This window comes from Anolis carolinensis, chromosome 1 (assembly GCF_035594765.1).
Source record: "Anolis carolinensis isolate JA03-04 chromosome 1, rAnoCar3.1.pri, whole genome shotgun sequence".
Taxonomy (NCBI): Eukaryota; Metazoa; Chordata; class Lepidosauria; order Squamata; family Dactyloidae; genus Anolis; species Anolis carolinensis.
In genome coordinates this window covers 306898570-306920197 of record NC_085841.1, presented here as the reverse complement: position 1 = coordinate 306920197, position 21628 = coordinate 306898570, and the positions used below count along the sequence as shown (strand labels likewise).

The following is a 21628-nucleotide window of genomic DNA, read 5'->3' as shown; positions in this document are numbered from 1 at the left end:
AGTAATGCCTCCACCTTCATAATTCCTCAACAGATAGCAGTACTGGTATGTGGCAGGTACTGGCTTGTTCAGTAGACTCTCCTCTACAGTTTGATTGGCGGGAAGCCTTAGCATTGAACGGTTGTGATGTCACTGGTTCTACCATTGCTATGTGATGAATTGTCTGCTGCTAGGTGAAGTGGCCTTCTTTGACAGCACTGGTATTGCCATTGCTAAGTGATGAATTGGCTGTTGCTAGGTGAAGTGGCCTTCTGTGATGTCACTGATCTGCTGTTACTAAGTAATGAATCAGCTGTTGCCAGGTGAAGTAGCCTTCTGTAATGTCACTGGATCGTTGCTAAGTGATGAATACGTTGTTGCCAGGTGAAGTGGCATTATTTGATGTCACTGGATCGTTGCTAAGTGATGAATTGGCTGCTGTCAGGTGAAGTGCCTTCTGTGATGTCACTGGATTGGCTGTTCACCAAGACTCTGTCCTTGGAAGGCAATCACACCCAGCCACGAGTGGTAGCCTATCGTTAGAATTAATAATAATCAATTCTCCAACTCCAGGCGACGTCACCACTCCACTCCCCCTCCCACCTGAAATCTAGACGTCACACGTGTTCTTCAGGGGGGCGGAAACCTGAGCGGGGAGGAGGGGGGAGCGCGCTCTTAAACCTACCAATGGGAGCGGCCCAAAGTTGCGATTGACAGCTGCGCCAGTCAATGGGGGCCCCGGTCTCCCTCGAAATGAACTTTGAGCAACTCCGCCCAGCCAATGAGCCCCGTCGGGAGGCGAGCCCCCTCCCTCGTCCTCCCCCTCATTTTCAGTGTGTGCGAAAGATTAGGCTGCGATCTGGCAGAAGGAGAGCTGCCTTCCCCACTCGCTGGCTTTCTCCAGATCGGGCGGCAAGAGAGCCCTCGGAGGGGGAGGATTGGGAAATATATATTTATATATATATAAACACACGCACACAAAAGCCAGAGGAAAGGGAAAGAGCCCGGAAAGGAAAGCAAAGCAAGCATGATGGATCATTACGACTCGCAGCAAACCAACGACTACATGCAGCCCGAGGAAGACTGGGACAGGGATCTCCTTTTGGATCCAGCCTGGGAGAAGCAGCAGAGGAAGGTCAGCCTGGATCTGGGTGGGAGGGGAGGAGGGGATCGGGAGGGGAATCCTTTCGGGCTTCTCCTCTCCCGGCCCGCCTCAGACCTGGCGCGGAAAGCCCGTCCCGTCGCGCGTGGCACCTGGTCGCCTGGCGTGGAGCCTGGCTTCATGGCACATGGGCTCCCTGCAAAGTTGTGGGGCCGAAGGGAAGGTGGAGCAGGGAAGGAAGGCAAAGGCACGCTTGCTTACTTGTGGTGAAAGGCTCTATCTACACCAGGCATGGGCCAACTTGGGCGCTCCAGGTGTTTTGGACTCCAACTCCCACCATTCCTCACAGCCTCGGGCCCCTTCCTTTTCCCCCTCAGCCGCTTAAGCGAAAGGAAAGGGCCTGAGGCTGCGAGGAATGGTGGGAGTTGGAGTCCAAAACACCTGGAGCCCCCAAGTTGGCCCATACCTGATCTACACTATAATGGAGTTCATGGGACCTCAGGCTGGATCCACACTGCCCTATCATGCAGTTTTAGGATGCGAATTAATGGCACTGGGCTGGGTTATATAGCAGTGTGGATCCAGCCTCAGTGTTGTTGTGTCCCCCCCCCTTCCTGCCTCTCAATTATATCCTGCCTTTTCTCCTCAAAAAGGTCCTTTCCGCACAAGCTGAATAAAACCCCACACTATCTGCTTTGAACTGTGGACTATATGGCATTGTGGACTCAGGCTCCTTCCACACAGCCGAAGGAAATCCTGCATTTTCTGCTTAGAACTGGAACATATGGCAGTGTGGACTCAGATAACCCAGTTCAAAGCAGATATTGGGGGATTTTCTGCCGATATTCTGGGTTATATGGCTGTGTGGAAAGGCCTTTGGCTTCGGGCTGCAAGGAGCCTTGGAGTCACCACTGAAAAGGCACTTTCCTTTCTAATGGAGTCTGTTATTAGCATTAGTACAGTATTTATATCCCACGTTTTCTCTCCAGAGGAACTCATGAGACCAAGGTCCCAGGGCCCTTCCACACAGCCATATAACTCACAATATCAAGGCAGAAAATACCACAATATCTGCTTTGAACTGGGATGTCTTAACCCACGTTGCCATATATTCCAGTTCAAAGCAGAAAATGTTGGATTTTATTCAGCTGTGTGGAAGAGGCTCCATTTACACATATAAAATCCAGATTATCTGCTTTGAATTGGAATATATGGCTGTGTGGACTCATATAATCCAGTTCAAAGATGTGGATTATCTGATTTGATCATTTGGATTATGTGGCCGAGTAGATCCAGCCTGAGGGCCAACCCGAATCCAGATTATCTGATTTGAACTGGTTTATAAGGCAGTATAGACTCATATCATCAAATCAGATGATCCACATCTTCCTTGAACTGGATTATATGAGTATACACAGCCATACACTCCAGTTCAAAGCAGATAATCTGGATTTTATATGTGTAAAGGGGACTCCTTCCTCACCTCTGAATAAAATCCCACATTTTCTGCTTTGAGCTGGAATATGTGGCGATTCAGAAACTGTATTATATGACAGTGTCAATCCAGACTGAGAGAAGGGTCTCTTTTGTGGAGCAAAGGGTCCGGGAAAGTTTGTATGGACCTACACAAGTCCATAGAATTAGCGTGGTTTGACACCACTTTGAATTGCCATGGTTTAGTGCTATACAGAATCCTAGAATTTGTATTGAAGCGCCAGTTAGTGACTGCTTGTCAGAGAAGCCTAAAGACCTTGTAAAAGCATAGCCTGGAGCCGTGGCAGCTAAACCGGCGCCAAAGCGCATTGTAGGGGCACCAATAAGAGTGTTGTTCCTGGAGGGAAGGGAAGACCAGTCCTGGAGGAAAAGTCGGCTCGAGTCGGGACTGAAGTCTCAGAGGGTTGGGTGTGTTGGGAGCAAATGGAGAGATGGCTTGTGTGCTGTAGTGAAGGAAGTGAAGGAGCTCCTGCCTTGCAGCCCCCCTTCCTTTGGCCGAGAAAGAGAGAGGGGCACATCCTCCACTTCGCCCAGCCCTTCAGCGGCGGGACGGAGAGTTTCCTTCACTTTTGAACGGTGTGGTTAAAGGGCTGGGCTTGCGCGAAACTCATGTCCAAAAATGGTAACATTCATCCCATTTTGACAGGGCGGGAGGCGGGGGAGGCAGGCTCGGAGGCGTCGGAGCGCCTTCCTCTCTCTCGGCCCCTCCCTCCCCTCCTCGCCCGGCAGACCCCATTAGCTCACCCAGGAATCCTAAGCACTCCAACCTCTCGCCTTGGGTCATTTATTTATCTATCAGGAAGAAAGGGAGCGGAGGACCTTTGGCCACACCTTGCCTCCTGGCAACGCAGGAAGAGGGCAGGGGAAGAAAGAAGGGCTCCTTGGGCCCCGTCCCCTTCATGCACAGCCAGACAACAAACTCACAAAAGTGCAGAAAGTAAACCCTTAATGTGCATCTGTGCTTTCTGCAACCTCCATCTGGGCCTCAAACTGATTCCAGGATTTCCTATATTACCATCTATATCAGGGGTCCTCAAACATTTTAAGCCAGGGGTCAATTCACGGTCCCTCAGACTGTTGGCTGGACAATAGTTTAAAAAAAAACTTGAATGATTTCCTATGCACACTGCACATATCTTATTGTAGTACAAAAAGCCCCCATGAAAGAACTACAATAGAACAGTTTTAACCAACATAAAATCAATGTGTTGTTGAAGGTTTTCATGGTTGGAACCACTGAGTTGCTGTGAGTTTTCCAGGCTGTATGTTCCGGAAGCATTCTCTCCTGATGTTTTGCCCACATCTCTGGCAGGCATCCTCAGAGGTTGTGAGGTCTGTTGGAAAGAGGCTGGTGGGGTTTATATATCTGTAGAAAGTCCAGGTTGGGAGAAATAACTCTAGTCTGTTGGAGGCAAGTGTGAATGTTGCAACTGATCACCATGATTAGAATAATCTTGAAGCTTCAAAGCTTGTCTGCTTCCTGTCTGGGGGATCCTTTGTTGGGAGGTGATTTAGCTGGCCCTGATTGTTTCTTATCTGGAATTCCCCTGTTTTCAGAGTGTTGTTCATTATTCACTGACTTGATTTTAGAGGTTTTTAAAAATACTGGTAGCCCGATTTTGTTCATTTTCATGGTTTCCTCCTTTCTGTTGAAATTGTCCACATGCTTGTGGATTTCGGTGGCCTCTCTGTGTAGTCTGACATGGTGGTTGCTAGAGTTCTCTAGTATTTCTGTGTTCTCTGCTATGGCTGAGTATTTAAAAAACTCTAAAATCAGAAAACAGACAAGAAATAATCAGGGCCAACTAACACCTCCCATTTCATCAGGTATTAAGTAGCCAGACCTTGAAGCTGAAAGGCTATTCAATCCTAATCAAGGTGGCCAATTGAAACATTCACACTTGCCTCAGACAAGAGTTCATTCTCCCACCCTGGACATTACACAGATATATAAACCCCACTTACCTAGTTTCCAACAGACCTCACAACCTCTGAGGATGACTGCTATGGATGTGGGTGAAACATCAGGATAGAATACTTCTGGGACATGGCCATACAGCCCAGAAAACTCACAGTGACCCAACATAAAATCAGCTAAATGGCCTTGGAGGGTCACATCTGTCCAGTGTGCCTTAGTTTGAGGGCCCTGGTTTATACAATGAAACCCCTTTCTTCAATACTAGTGTGAAACTGCATTACATGGTTAGATTTGGGGGGGGGGGGGTTGGTCTGCAGAAGAAATAAAGGCTGGCTGGTGGAAACAAATTGCAACCTTCTTTTGGAAGTTTTTTTAATTGCAATGAGCTCTGAACAAAGGTGGGAATCTGTCAGTCAGGAGGGAAGATGCCAATTAGAGGATACTCCTTTGTTCCCCTTGCCTGATTTTCAAAGGATGCATAGATCCTTTGAAAGATGTGTTTCTCAATGGAGGAAAAGTTAATTAAAGGCCTCCCCCCCAATCTGTGGCATGCATCCTCATTTGACAAGGCTTTCCAGAGACAAGAAAGGCAAGATAAGTAAAGCATGAAAATAAGGGGGTACTTCTTAGAGTTTGCCAGTGGTGTCAGACCTTGGCATGATGACAAAGAGGAGACAATGCCACCTTAATTTTAGACCACGTGGTGAGTGTTAAATTCCTGGCCTATGGGATCTCCTAGCACTTGCAGCTAAGAGATTCTTTCAAAATCCCTCAAGAATTATTGACAGATGGCCATCCATTCTCCCTCTTCCTTATTTTTGGAAGGATAATATGATTTGCTGACTAGTAAAGCTTATCTGACTAGTAGAAGGTAAATGAAGGGAAACAATCCCTTGTTTCTCATATACAGTTTATTTGTTACCTATTTTTTACAGTTGATTTTAAAAAAAACTTAACAACTCATATTTACAAGATAAATGTCTAGTACAATTAAAACCTACAGTGAGAACCTAGAGTCAGCATGGTGTAAATGTTTGCATGCTGGACTAGGACTGTGACAGAGGGTTCAGGTAGCTCTTGCCAAGAAAATCATCTTCATAGGGTGTTGGCCCCCCTCCCCAAAAGGCCTTGTGCTGCATCCTTATTACTCGCCTTATATTATGAGGGAACTCTAAGTGGGATTCATGTATCACTCTTCCTAAGGACATCTTGTGTGGTGAAAAATACATTGCAAGGCTTGGTGGACCCAAGTTGTAGAGAGCTGTGATCCTAAAAACACTCCCTGGGGGAGAAAGGCCAATTCTGACACTTACCACTGTGAAACAAGAGCTTGGAAAGTGTTCATTATGCACTACAAGTCCTGAACCTTCCGAACTACCCCACCCATAATCTCCTAGCCAGATTAGTAATTGTCCTTGTTGACTACAAAAGGAGGACCTGTGGCACAAAAGATTAACTTTTCAATGTTTTGGAAAACAAGCCTACTGTTCTCCATTCTTATGGATGGGAGATGTTTTCAGACATGGTTACCACAATCATAGTCTAATAATAGGAGCTGTTGTCTTGATAGTGATTTGTTAATGGCTTTTTTTGCTAATTTTCTTTCTGCTTATGGAGACTCTTTCATATATTAGGACTGGAAAGTCAGGACTTAAAAATATCAAGGAGAGTTTCTTTTTTGGGAAGCAATCACTGTCTAGATTAGGCCTGCACAACCTGCAGCGCTCCAAGTCTTTGGGACTCCCAACTCCCAGAAGTCATAACCAGCTTGTCCAATGGTCAGTTGTTCTGGGAGCTGAAGTCCAAAACACCTGGAGGGGCTGCAGTTTATGCAGGCCTGATCTAGATGCAGTTGGGAGGAGGCAGCGGCAGAGGTACTATTTTCACTTCTGCTCTCCCTCACATGTATAGAATTTACACATAAGGAGAAGTTGTAACCTAGATTTTTTTAAATATTAAAAGCCGTCTCAAAGTTAGTAACTGGCAACAAGAGCAATTTGTACAATATTGCACACATAGCTGTCTGGACTATCCCCCAATTGTGATGTAAAGTGGCACTAGGCTTCTGAGGAATGCACTCTTAATTTAATTCAAACCAAACTGAATGCTCTTTTAAGATGGAAATTTTCATCTAGTTTTGATAACAAAATATAGACAGCTATGATATTTCTACCCTATCTTCATCCTAACATCCAGGGCATGTAGCAGCATTTCCTTAAACTGTTGTCCCTTCTGATAGACATATGAGGTCAGTCACCTGGTCCCTTTGTATATGAGGACAGCAATCACTAAGAGATATAAGAGCTAAACAGTGAGGCCTTGGCTGCTCTGGGAGCTGAAAAAGACTCACAGGGGATTTTTTATGGGCACATGGTCTAACAGCCATCAAGACAACTGATAATCTGTTCTAAGACCAGCCTTTCCTGACCTGAGGGCCTCCATGGTTTTTAGACCATAACTCCCATCAGTTCTAGTCAGCATGGCCAGTGAACAAGGATGCAATACTAAAGTGCAATGCATCTGATGTGCATCAGAGAAAACCACTATAAGAGAATGTTCCTCAAATAGAAGGAGGGATTGCAGAAGATATGGTGAGGAATAATTCTGCAGCTTTTATTCATATAATCATAAAGTTGGAAGGGACTTATGAACCATCAGATCTAACCTTCTGCTCAATGCAGGATTTCCAGACAGAGCATCTCAAGGCTGCATTTTCAGTTAAAATTCACTGGTTCCTCCAGAGTCCACAGGCATTGGGGTTTGGAAGGAAGATAACAACAATAAGAATTCTCAATAGGTTTCACCTCTCTTTTTGCACTGTTTTTAACTGAATTTCATTTCACTTTTGTAAAATGAAATTCAATATTGAGTTGGGGGTTTTGTAGGTTTTCCGGACTGTATGGCCATGTTCCAGAAGTTTTAAATGATGGATGATGCTGATGCTGTCATGGATCCAGGACTGATGCTAGTCCTGTTTGGTTGGGACAGGAATAGTGCAGACAGACAGATGTTGTTAAATTTTGGCTCCAACAGCCCTGGCCCGCATAGTGAATGTGAAAATGCTTCCAACAACATCTTGCATGAATTCTATCCCTTCTTTAGACAAGAGCCAAAAAGGGAGAATCCTCTTCTTGGACAACTAGAAAAGGAGTATGGGAAATGATTGATTTAGGGAGGAACCCAAAAGAGATCATACAAGTTTAGAGATGGGTATGATTTCATAAAGGCCCAGAATTTTTAAGAAGACATTAATCTCTTTTAACATAAAAAAGAAACATGGAAAAATTCTAGCAGTGCCTTGGGTTCTTTCCTCTCGCTTTTGCAAAAAAAAATTGAGAAATAATAGACAAAACTTTAAAGCAGTCATGGGCAAACTTTGGCCCTCCAGGTGTTTTGGACTTCAACTCCCACAATTCCTGGTTTCAGGTCCCTTCCTTAAGCGGCTGAGGGGGGGGGGAAGGAAGGGGCCCGAAGCCAGGAATTGTGGGAGTTGAAGTCCAAAACACCTGAAGGGCCAAAAGTTTGCCCATGCCTGCTTTAAAGGAATAGATGTGGCAGGACATAACCTTAAGAAGTGTGTTGCCTTTTAACTACAACTCTCAGTATCCTCAGGCATTGGCTAAGTTGACTGGGGATAAAGAAACTTTAGTTCCAATACATCTGCAGTTTATTAGGTTGAAGAGCTAAAAGGATTTTTTCTATAGGGGCATGTAGCATTATTGTTTTTATGTGCACGTCAAACCAACATTCAAAATTAGCTTTGCGACCCCCCCCCCCGTTAATTCAGTTAATAGGAGTGCCATCACCATATAGAGAGAGAATAGTATAAGACAACACCTAGCCTTATCAGTTCCCACATCAGCTGTAGAAAACAAAACAAAACTTTGTGTTCTGCCTTTCAGTTTATGCTGCCAAGATAGCTTATGAATGAAAATTAAATTCATCATTTAGTTTTAATATTGTAGTTGGGAACAGGAATGTTACTTTAAGATCTTCAGAGTCATAACTGATGTCAGTCAATAAATAACCATGTCTTATCTGATGTGAGCATTAGTTTCAATAGTCAATGAATCTTAAATTATAGGCAAGAAAGTATAACCATTAATAACTGTATAGTTGTTAATAGCACAGCACTGCAAATCTTGGTCTGTATCCATACTTTAAGGTTAATTTCATGGAATGTGGCAGCAGCATTATGAGAAAAAAAATCAATGCACTAATGTATTGTGCATTGAATGTAATGGCTTGAAGAAAGGTTTGAGAAAGTATATTTGTAAAGATAAGATTCTCTTTTCTGTTCCATAAAACAAAAAAGATCCAAGATCTTAATCTAATTAACATTAAGTGCCCTGATACTATAATACACTTTTCAGAGAGATCTTTCCCCAAACGAGTGCCCTCCAGTTATTTTGACTTATGGCTCACAACCTGCCTGGCTGAAGATCAGGAATTCTAGAAGGTGTAAGCCAACACACCTAGATGGCACCAGGTTGGCGGAGACAGATTTAGTTCATTGAGTATTTTGTGATATAGGTATACAATATAATTTGCAACTCATGAACCATGTAACTCATATATTTTTTTCCTTTTTGTCTACTTTATTTCCAAACCCTGGGAAAACTACATCTGAGTCTTGCACCGGGAGATATTCCATAAAGGTCTCTCGAACTATGGGTGCATATACAATACAGATGGACCCCATTTTAACTGCCATGGCTATGAAATCATGGGAATTGTAGTTTGATGAGGCACCAGCACCATTTGGCATGGCATATATCTCCTCTTTCCTTTCTACCAATTTGCTAGTAAACATAAGCAATAGTCATCACACTTATGTTTTGTTTAAGGCAGTGGTTCTCAACCTGTGGGTCCCCAGGTGTTTTGGCCTACAACTCCCAGAAACCCCAGCCAGTTTACCAGCTGTTAGGATTTCTGGGAGTTGAAGGCCGAAACATCTGGGGACCCACAGGTTGAGAACCACTGGTTTAGTGCCCCCTGTAAACACCTGATTGATCGATGTAGGAACAGAATACTGAACTTCAGTCTCGTCCAGAATTTATTTTTTTATTTCCCTTCATATTGGCCCAGATCCTCCATCAAGAGATGTATTATAAAGTGCCACCCAAGTCCTACTGTATCCCCAATTGCCATTCTGTGGTCAGTGGAGGGAGAGAGGGGCATGAGAGAAGCATCTGAATATGTGCTTATCACCAGATTCACAATGGAAGTATCATCCTCTGGGACCTCCAGGGAGCCACAAAGGGGTTCTGAAGAACAGTGTTCTCATTCTGCTTCTGCTTATAGGGACATACTCATATGGTTCTCCAATGTCTCCTGCTCTTCACTGGTCACTAAATGGCCCTATGCGGAGCTTGCATGCAGTAGGAAGGTGAGTCCTGTTGTTTTCATCACTGCATGAATGAGGTGGTGAACTTCTCTCTCTGCAATGACCAAAATTATCATTGTGGACACATAAATCTCAGTCTACATGTGTGTACACATCTCTTTCCCTCAGTATGTACATATGTGTTGTGCTGTCTGTATTATAAGATTAAGATTATAAGATTTGCATCAGCCATAACTTATTGAGGCATCATGGCAGGCACCGCAAAAATGTGCAGAGTGTGTTTGTTGCCTTTGAGGTTACATTATAAAGTACAATATTAAAATGTCAAATGAGCTAGAACTAGAACTTATCAGGAAAGTGTGGTCAAGATCTCAGAATCTGAGTTATTTTCTTTTTTGTTGGTCAAATTGTAGCACTCAGACTTAAGATAAAAGTTGGGGTCAGGGTAGCTGTAAGCGATTATGACATTTAAAAAAAGAAGAGGGAAAGAAAGAAGTTAAAAATTTAGAAGCTCTGGCATGGTTGTTAAGATTTCTGGGGCAAGAAAAAAGATGGGAAAACAGGAGGTGAGATTTCTGATGTCTACAAAAAGGTGGTCATGGGAAAACATACGAAAACAAGCCCCATGAGGAGGTACTAGGTGTGGCCCCAAGTACAACAGTTCAGCATTAATATCAACTCAGTACCGAAAAGCAGTTAACAATGAAATTATGTCAAAACAAACAAGTACAGATGGGATAAAGTAACTCATGAATTAAGGAGAATAAAGGCCTCTTTGCCTACCATTGGGAACCCAGTGGGAAAAAATTCACTTTCTCTGGAGAGTATCTACATTTAGGCTGTCATCACTCAAAAATTGTGTCTTTCGTCACCATATGTCACCTCTCTGAAAGGATTGGTGCATGATAGAGGCCTCTGACGCAGATTCTGAAACAGTGAGCAAGTTTAAATGGTTACAAGTAGGTATTTGAAAGAGTTTGTTAACTTTCACTTAATTGGATGGGCTCCTTAAGTACATATGCTGCCTGCATATTTTTGCAATAACTTTTTTTTAAAGAAAACCTTTTTGGTTCTTTTGTGTCTCATTGCTCACCCACTCTCTTTTAAGTATGTGTGGCTTTCACACCAAATTGTCATTCCAGCTTACTTGGTGATCTTGCTTAGGAATATCTGACAGCAACTATGCTTTTTGCTGCACATCAAACTGTTTTTCTAGCATCACTAGCAGTATAAATAAGGAGGAGAGATGTAGACAGCTGGGTGATGTGGAGCCTGGGCTTACAGAGATGAAGCAATGAGACTTTTTTATTAGCTGAGGACATCCTTTATCATTTTCCTCAATCTTCTATGTACCCCAGAAGTTGGGTGCAGTTGAGGGAGGGGCCAAAGGGAGAATATTACTCCAGTAACAGAACTGCTTCCATCAACAAAACAGGAGAAGAACAATTTCCCCTCACTCCCAAGCAGTTCTCTGTGCGACCTCCAAAATCTCTGAAGGGCTTGGAAACCATCCAAATAGGTCTTTGTGTGGTTCAGGGGGAGAAGATGAAAGTCCAATTACACTAGCCAGCATCCACTATATCCACTGGATTTAGGCCAAGAGTTGAAGGATATTATCCCCCAGAAAGAGCATGTTATAATCCCAAAGATTTCAGATGGCTTCATCTCAAACGGGCCATTAAGATCCGTTAGCTTACAAGAGGTCTGGTCCTAGAGACCAAACAGCTTGAATTGGTTTTGTTGACATGTCTCAACAGAGTACTTCTGTTCTTAAACTATCCTTGAGGGCATGTCTATGAGCGGCCATGCTTTAAATGTTGCTACTTGATGTAGTCCATTACTTGTGTACCCCCTGTAGTTCTTTGCACTGCAGTTGGATGACTTGTGCTGGATGTGCTTTGTAGGCACAATGGTTCCCTGAGGGATGAGAACTTTTGTCATTAACATTAGCAGTCTTTTGAGAGTTGCTTGTAGCTAGAATTGGAGAAGGGGGATCTCAGTGAAGAAAATTCAATTTAAGCTTGGTTGTGAGAAATTAGACAAAGCAAGGATATTTCCTGTTGGATATGGCTCCTTAGTAGGCAAACTGGTCCCACAGCAACAGAATGCAGTGTTCAAAGGAGTGTGGCACAAAGAAATGAACACATCTGAAAGCACATCTGTCCCACAGCTTGGAAAAGTTATTATTTATGGCCTACAGCTCTCAGGAAAAAACAGCTTTTGAGGACAGGCTTTTGGGAGAGCACAACTAAGTCCTGTTGCCATGCTGGCTTGGAGTTACAGTCCAAAAAAGTAATTTTTCCAAGTTCTGGATCTACCAATCAAATATAGCACCTGAGGTTCTTGTTTTTGTTGTATGCCCTCAAGTCATTTCTGACAAATGGCGAGCCTTAGGCAAACCTATCACAGGGTTTTCTTGGTATGATTTGTTCAGAAGACTTTTGCCATCACCTTCCTCTTAGGCTGAGAGAGCGTGACTTGCCCAGTAAATTTCATAGCTGAGCAGGGATTGAAGCCTGATCTCTAGAGTCATAAGACTCAAATCACTACACTACCCCTACCTTTAATGGTCACAACAATTATTTTGTGCATTTTCTCACCTGAATGACTTTAATTTATGGCCATAAGGTCCTATATAGGGTGAAATTGTGACGATTGAATGTTATTTCAAAAGCATGCCCTTAAAAGCAAAGCCCTTGCCTCTCAATTCACACAGTGCCATCACCACAAATGAAAAAATATTATTTTCTTCTTCTGTTCAAGTTTCTGAAAAAGGAGCTCTGTCAAGATGCCGCTGTCAAGGACAGAAATCACAGGAAACCATGATTTCTCCATGTGGATGGTATTTGTATAATATAGACCTGAGGAACCTATGACCCTCCCTCCATATTTTGCTAAATTTCTGGTTTCTGTTAGCCCCAGCCAGTATGACCCAATGGTTTGGTAGGATGGGAGTAAGCCTGAATATCCTCTGGAAGGTCAGCATTTCTCCTCTTGCTCCCCACATATGAGTTTTAATAAGTTCCTCTACAGTCCTTTGTGTTCACCAATGGGGATTGCATTATGGAATTAACATGTTTTTCTATTTACATTCCAAGCTGTTTTTTCAAGTTCTTACTGGCTGCACTCTTTGACCCTCTTCCAATCCACTCCTGGCCTATTGGTCACAAGTAAATATTATCCATCTGAGTACTTTCGAGAACCCACATAGTGTAATAGTGGTTTGAGTGTTGGATTATGATTCTGGAAACTAAGGTTCAAGTAATCACTCAGCCATGGAAACCCACCAGGTGACCTATGGCGAGTTATACACACTCTCTTTCAACTATGGAGGAAGGCAAAGGCAAACCTCACCCTGAAGGTTGGCAGGAAATCCCATGTCATAAATGTCTTGAAGGCATACAACAACAAAGTAAACCTGCAAAGTTTTAATAGAATAACTGCTGTTTCTTATTGTTGCATAATGAAACTTGGATTAAGTCCTATGTGCTGATATAATTGTAGTATGATGCGTGAGAGGTTGGGATTTAATGTTAATAATTACACATCTGAAGTTGTTAAACCTCATGCAAGTAGCAATTTATTTGAAAATAAAACACTTTTTTAAATTCCAGAAACCATTGATAGACAACAAAAATGATTTTAATTTTTTGATCAGTCCACTGCCCCCAAACATGGCATATTGTTACACAAATATATGCGTCCTATTTGGGAAATACTTCAGTTGGTCTACTGCTAGCCCTTTTATGAATTGGCATCAGAATATGTAGTACTATCTACACTAAAGTGGGTCTGACTCAGAATCTGAGAAAATAGTTATCTTTTCCATATGTCTTTGTATATAGTGATTAAACATATCTTCTCAGTAGGATCAAAATGGGGGGGGGGGGGTTCCTATTAATTTTTGTTTATTTTTAAAATCCTAATAGCAAATTATTTCTGCAGGAAGAAAATGCACTGGTTGGAAAAAATTAATTAATCCTAATTCTGTGTTTTTTCATAACCTTTGTATGGTAGGTTATTGAGCAATGTGCTGGAACATGTTTGTTTTGTGTTTAGGTTCAGGTTTTCTAGAATAACCTTTTTACCTAATTGACCCAGGTTGAAGAGCAAAATGTTACAGCTTGAAAAGGTTAGTTGGACAATAGTTCCCCAAATCTCCCAGCTCAGCATTGCCCTTAATCTATTAAAAAGTTTATGACTGCAGAGATACATGGATATCTTGAAGACCATGAACTATAAACTGTGAAGGAATATGTATGTATGTATGTATATATGTATGTATAAATAGCTGAAGAATCAGGAAAACAAGGGATATATTTGGAAGCTTCGTAAATAGTTCTGTAGGAGTCCAGTATAACACAACACTGTTTCAATTCACAGTATTTTCTGTGTTACATTGCACAGGTATGAAAATTTGCAGCAAATATCTCTTGTATTAATGCAAATATTGCAGATGGAAATCAGCTCTTTGGTAGGGTTTTTGGTTTCGTGGGATGTTCATTCAATTTGGAATTTTTGAATCTTTGAAAGAGGATAGGTGAAATTGAAAAACAATTCTAAAGCTTATTTGCATTACGCAAAGTTCTAGTAGAGCTTGTGTGTGGTTTTCCATATTCACTGTTCTGCACTGTTGCTGTTAGGTGACAGTCAGGGCCCTTCCAAACAGGCCTTTAATCTGAGACCTGTCTTGGTTTTACTGGAGGCATCCAAACGTAAAAACAATTAATTTGGAGTAAACCGGGGTTACTCAGGGCCTGTAGAGACTGGCTTCTGATATCATGTTCCCTCCACGCTACAGTTAGGCTCTGTGGCTGCCAGCCCCCTTTGAGTAAATTTTTAGGGGCAAAATTTAGGCTTCAGGGTGGCTTTATGCCATCCTGATTTGACTCACGATGGCATGTAGCCACCCCCTTCCCCCAGGAAAGCCTAGGATTTAGGTTGGGGGTAGAGACTAAAACCCGTGTGGAAACAGGGTATTTGAATCAATTTCTGTGTGGGTTTTAGCTTTGTCTGGAAGCCCCCTCAGTGAGTTGTAGTATGTAATCCTTACATTTGTTTTTTTCTGGTTGTGCTATGAGGCTTTGCATAGCTAAAGCCCTTGCAACTGGACATAAGGGAATAGGTAGGCACAGAGAGTTTATTCGGTATGTGAGGACTGAAGTCTGTGAAGTGCACATTGGAGCCCCATGCCTACCAAAGGTATGGATGATACAAGTCCCACTCTAGGACTTGTATCCTACCAAGCCCCTGCCATCGAACTCCTCCAGAACCTAAAGTTTTTCCTGCTTGTTCCTTTTCATGGAAGCCTTTCTGTTATGTATTTGAATTTATTCTGAACACAAAGTGCAGTATACCTCTGAAGATTAGATATTTATGAATTTCTTCTAGCCACGTTTTAGAAATGCAGAGGAATGCTGTCGCCTCCTTTGCACTGGCTGAGTCTTGAACAAAATCTAATTTAAATTAAGAGATTTGTCTTATCACTTTTGACTCCACTATAATTTTCAAGGCGGGGTTTGTGTATGTGCCTTAAAGCACCTTTTAACTCACAGCAATACAATGGATGGCATGGGGTTTTCTTAAGCAAAAAATACTCAGAGATGACTTTGCTAATTTCTTCCTCTGAAATTTAGCTTACAGATTTTCTCTAATGGCACAAAATATTTTGTCTGAGAATAGGATTAAACCCCCATTTAAAGCTGGGAATGGTGCATGGATGTGGTAAAAACACAGAATACAAATTCCCAATGTTCGGTATGAACACAATCACTACAAAACATTACTAAATATAGATATGGCAATCAATAGCAGCAATATAACAGTAAAATAGCAGTAAGTAAGCCTGTGTGGAAGAGTATAATACCATAATACCATTTAGACAAACAAACTAGTTCAGTATCAGATCAAGTGGCAGCAGCATAAAAGACTTTGCATCAATACCCTTTAATGACTGGTTGAAAAGAAAGAGACCGTATGAACCTCAGTTGGAATTGCCATTCTCCCTTTCTCCTTATACTGGAACCATTTGTTCTCCTTACAGATTCCACTTCTTACAGATTCCACTTCCCCAAGATTAACTTTCCATTTTATGTTGATGGAAGTTTTCAGTATATAGCATTGGCCTACTCATGTTTTACTTTAGAATATAGGTACAAACTTTAGTAACACAACAACGCATTGCCCCTTCTGTATCATCCATCTCTTTAGATTTCCAATTTATTTATGTAACTTTTAAACATTGGGGTGTTCCCTGAGTAGAGTCTGATATCAATTTTTTTTCAGAAGGTGGGAAGTTATTTTAAAAATTAATTAATTGCAGTTACGATGTTAGCAGTTCAACACCCACAATGAAACATAAGGCAGCAGCAGGAGACAGTGCTTTAACAATGTGATATTCCTCCTCCACCATTTACTGTGGCTACACACTCTATAGCTATAGGGCTAATAAGTTGACGTTCTATCACATAAGGAATGATTTGAGCCTTTCTTAAGTTAGAGTCAGAATGGGTCTTAATTATATTTGGTATTGGGTGAAATTACTAAATTATATTAACTAATTGAGGAGTATATGTATAAAGAGAGTCTGGAACTTGTGGGCTCAAAATTCAACCCTGGTTTAGTGTTACATTAAGCAACTCATTCTGAGGCCTTTGACAAGTTGCCTTGTCACATCCTCAGTCTTTGTTTATCAACTGAAAGCTCTAGACACCAGCCCTTCATAAACCCTATACGACATGGAGTTTTAAAATCTTCTGTGTAATTTATGAGCAGGTTAAATAAATATCAATTTGAAAAATAAGATTTAATCTTTTTTTAAAACTTGAACAATTTTAGTTATAAAATGAGTTGCTTCTGAAATCTGGTTGAAAGTAATTTTTTAATTTAATATGAATCCCTTTAGTCTTTAATCTACAGTTCTCTATCAAACACACTGGATTAATGTATTGTTGAAGGCTTTCATGGCTGGAATCACTGGGTTGCTGTGAGTTTTTCGGGCTGCATGGCCATGTTCCAGCAGCATTCTCTCCTAACATTTTACCTGCCACAGATGCAGGTGAAACATTAGGAGAGAATGCTGCTGGGACATGGTCATACAGCCCAAAAAACTCACAGCAACACTGAATTAAACCTGCTTTAATTCACAAAATCAAAGTAGGGAAAAGGAAATAACTCTAGTCTTAAAGCACTGTAAATATGACAAAACAGATTATGCATTGTAATATATTTTCTTTATTACTGGGCAAACTGGCAGTATTTATGACTTTGCCATTACGTCACGGGCATTCTCTGTCCATATTATGTAGACCCATTGTTTTGTCCAGCAAGTTACAGCCTTTGTTCAGGCACAACAATCAAGATTCAAAGTTCTGCTTTGGGTCATGTAAGAGCCTTCCTTTTGAACATGCAACAAATAGACTCAGGACTGGCACTATATAAAATAATGTTTCTCTGCTCTGGGTTCATTCAAGTTCTTGCTGTTATGAACCTTTCATGTGTTCCATTTCAAAGCATGCCCGAATGTACAGCAGTAGTCATTCTCCATTTCCTCCTCCACCTCTTCCTTTGAGACTCGAGGATGTACTGTAAACAGATCACTCCACAAATCATGAAGATACTGTAGTGAATATGGGTTTTTAATTTGTGAGCCACCTCCCAATTTACATATAGTAAAAACACAAGTCTTCAAAAAGGCCAGCAGCAATTACCAGCAATCTGTTTATTGGAGCAGGTCGAGAGTGTATGATTACTAAACTCAATTCCCCAAATCAATTGCTCTCAACAGTGACACTAAAGAGAACATTTTACAGTGACACTAAAGAGAACATTTTGACATCCAGCTCCCTCAGAAATTCATAAAATCCTCCTATACTGATCTTAAAGGAATGCTTTAAGACAGAGGTGGCCAATTTATTTAGTTTGAGGAACCACTCTCTTTCAAACGAAACCAGGACCAGGCCGTGTTATGCTTTCTCATACAGGTTTTTGATGTACCAGTATACATTGGCATAATTTCTCTGTATAAATGTGTACTCATTGTAATCAGAATCCAAAAGAGAGATAGCACTGAAGTGTGGGAATCTCTGTTTTATTCTGGATTTGAGATTAAATAATTTTTAATTAGTTGAGTTATACTTTGGGGCATGCCTCATGTAACCTACCCCTATACAATTTTTCCTGCTGGTACCATGGCTAATGGCAGAAGAGATTATTCCATTTCAGCTTGCATGTTCCTTGATTGGTGTGGCTGCTAATGGGGCAGACTGCAAGGAGATCCATTTGCTTGAAATGGGCAGCTTATATGGCTGCTAAACCACCTGAAAGAAGAATGCTTCCAATTATTTTGGCTTACAGTGTTTCCTCACTACTTCCCAGTTCACTTATTGCAGATTCACTGTTTCATGGTTTTTCAATAAACTGTAAAAGAATATTATAAATCATAAAAAATTACAATTTACAGCCTAAGGAAGGGAGGAAGGAGAAGCCAAAGGGAGAGAAAAGGAGCCCAAGCAGCAACGGGAGGAGAAGGAGGCGATTTATCAACACACGATTGGTTGATAAAGATTTAAAATAGTGTACAACTACTAAAATAATGTATAAATATATAGTGTCCCTACTTCACAGATTTTTACTTATTGCGGGTGGTCCTGGAACCTAACCCCCGCAATAAGTGAGGGAACACTGTTTATCCATTTCTCTTACTGCAGCCATGTCACTCAGGTGATTTGAGCATCAAGATATAGATGGTTACTTCTGAAGTGATAAAGCATACGATGGCTTTGCTGCTATATTATCTGGTTCAATGAATTAATTACTTAAGCAAGATAGGAATAAATACCAGGCAAGGCAATCCCAAAGCTTAGTTTCCTTAGCTATACTGTCATCTGAAGGAGAATTAAATGACAAATATCCGGCTGCTGAAATTTTCCTCCCTGTGGCTAATTTGAACAACCGTTTTCTCTTAGAGTTATGCAACTTTTTTACAGTTGCCTCCTTGTGGGAATACACTTGTGGTTAGACACACACACATGCACAGCCTCTGGGTGCAAAAACTGCCTATCTGTAAGGCTTATTAAACATGTCTGAGCTGGTGCTTGGAAAAAGTATATTTCGAACCAGAGCTTCTACCATAAAACCTTTCCAACTTGCAACCCCTTTCCACCCAAGAAATTGTAATGTGACACCAAGTATATAACTATAAAATAGGTATAAAATCAAACATTTACTGATAATAAATCAGCATTTGCAAGGCTTGCTAAACAAGGGTGTTTTTCATTTTTGTGGGATACAGCTGAAGCATTTTCTGCAGAGTCCACTGTAAATACTGCATGTTGTTACTACCCTATTTGTGTAAATGGGTGGCATTCAGAAACCTGTTACTGTTGCCAAATTTTTTGTGATCCCAACATTACTAAGGGGACTCCATTTGGAATTGGGACCTACAGTTTAAGAAGCAGATCTTTAGACTACAGCTCCCAGAATACCACAACCAGCATGGTTGCTGGTGTAATATTTATCATATGGATGCTTACCATTATGTATGGATTATAAACACAAAGTCATATTTTGGAAATAGCCAGAATATGTGAACTGTTCTTTAAAGGGTCTTACTGTTGGATGTACAGAAGTGATATTCCTCCTTCTATAATTTGGGGTTTGAATTGTTAAAAAAAACTCTTGAGAAAAAACCTCTCTTGCCTAGATTAAACTCCTAGAGCACATTTTATACAAACTAAAGTTTTAAAAGGTGGGTCAAGCAGCAAAACTGTGAGCTGCTTAGATCAAGGTTGCAAGTCTTGCTCAAGAAATTAAGTTGACAAGTAACTTGAGCAATCTGTTGTTTGGTATCAGCTGCAGCAATAAATACTGGAGCCAGAGGGTTGGGGAAGAAAGAGAACTGGATCTCAAGGCATTCAATCAAAGTTTGCCAACCAAATGACATTCCAGCTTCGAGTATTAATAAGATTAGCAAAGAATTGTTTTCCTGTTTCTGGACCTGTTTTTTTTAACCTCCCCACCCCCATTTTAACAGTGTAAGGCAATAACATGTTTGTGGTAAGGCTTGGAGCCAGGTATGCCTCTTAGCTCCCTGTTGGCAGTAAAGTAGCATTTTCTCCGCTTGTATCTATTTCCTGCTGTATTGCAGGACGGCTGCTGCTGACATCCAACTCTGGTTGTAGTGAGGCTGCTAAACTGCCCCCTGACTATACCTAAGTTGCTGCCTCCACAACCTGCTTGGATGGGATGTGCTTTTAAAGGGGTTGAAACATGGGGTGTGATATGGCACATTTCTAACCTTCACCCTTGATCCTCCATTTATGAACATTCAAGAAGAGGGCATTGGGTGGGTGTAGTGGGGGAACCTTAGCTGACCTTAGAAATGTTTCTACTTCACTGATACTTATCACACTTTTGCAAATCAATCTGAAACATTAGTAACACAGTGGCTTAATTATGTGTCTGCTAGTCATTTCTGGCACAATAGTGTCCTGAAATGAAAGGGAGAGAAAAGCTGCTTTCCCCGACACCTTGTGCAAGGTTTTCTGCTAAAAGAGGCTGTTTTTAGGGAAGATTTGGGAAAAATAGTGAAATATAAACTAAGTACAGTAGAGTCTCACTTATCCAACATAAACGGGCCGGCAGAATGTTGGATAAGCGAATATGTTGGATAATAAGGAGGCATTAAAGAAAAGCCTATTAAACATCAAATTAGGTTATGATTTTACAAATGAAGACCAAAACATCATGTTAGACAACAAATTTGGCAGAAAAAGTAGTTCAATACGCAGTAATTCTATGTAGTAATTACTGTATTTATGAATTTAGCACCAAAATCTCACGATATATTGAAAACATTGACTCCAAAAATGCGTTGGATAATCCAGAATGTTGGATAAGCGAGTGTTGGATAAGTGAGACTCTACTGTAGTTTGAAAATAGAACTGGTTTAAGACAACCACTACTAGAGTCCCTCAGTCAAGATGTTTGAGAGATTGTGGGAGCTATAGGTTTTTTTTTAAAGCAATACTTTTCTCAGATCTGAAACAAAAATAAATGTACTTTCGCATTCAAGTGATAATAGACTCTTATCAAATGGATGATTAAGTGTACAGGCATGCACTCTGTCCTCAGTACTTTATATGACTTTTCAGCTGCTTTAAGGCCTTGCAGTAATGTATGACTGGGGAACAAATAGCAGGACATGTAGATCTCATAACAGGGCCCAGTCCCTGTTATAAAGTATTCTATAACATATAGTATGCTTGCCCACAAAGTCCTGCCTTATGCACAGAGGAGCAACTGTTTAAAGCTACAGATAATGCGTTTGCTGTTGCCCATTTTTGGTCTAAAATTATTTAGGTGCTTGTGTACAGTATTAATTTATGCAATGCTTTGGACACTGAATAAATAAATAAATAAACAAAAAAATAAATATAGCAATTAAGCTTCAGGATGACAGTTCCGTGTATTGAGAACCAGCCAACACATGGGCTGTATGAATCCCCTATTGCTATAACATTCTGCAAGTGGCAGTTTAATTTTTTTAAAGTTATACATTTCTTAGCCAGTTTTAAACCTGATGTTTCTGCTTTCCAATGAGGAAAACTACTTCATCAGTTATCATGTCCAAGTCTTTCCATGTGAGTGTCCTATGGAAGGCTGTTGTTTGTCCAAAAGTGCATTTTCTTCTCCACTTGGTACAAGGAAGAATGCAGGGGTGTGACTGTTACTCATTATCTAAGGAGCCAAATCTGAAGTTCACTCTTGACAAATGTTCCAAATGCTT

The 21628-nt window shown here is 41.2% G+C and overlaps 1 protein-coding gene across 6 annotated transcripts in view; it reads left to right on the top strand.

Moving 5' to 3' along the window:
- Positions 1–814: 814 nt before the first annotated feature.
- actn1 (actinin alpha 1) overlaps positions 815–21628 on the top strand; it is a 135296-nt gene continuing 114482 nt past the window's right edge. For 4 of the 6 annotated variants that reach the window (XM_003224855.4, XM_062968057.1, XM_003224856.4 and 1 more), the window contains exon 1: positions 815–1114. In XM_003224855.4, coding sequence (XP_003224903.1) covers positions 1007–1114 — 108 coding nt within the window. In that variant the 5' untranslated portion in view covers positions 815–1006. The remainder of the gene's footprint in view (positions 1115–21628) is intronic. The other 2 variants (XM_008116954.3, XM_003224854.4) reach the window with 1 other exon arrangement.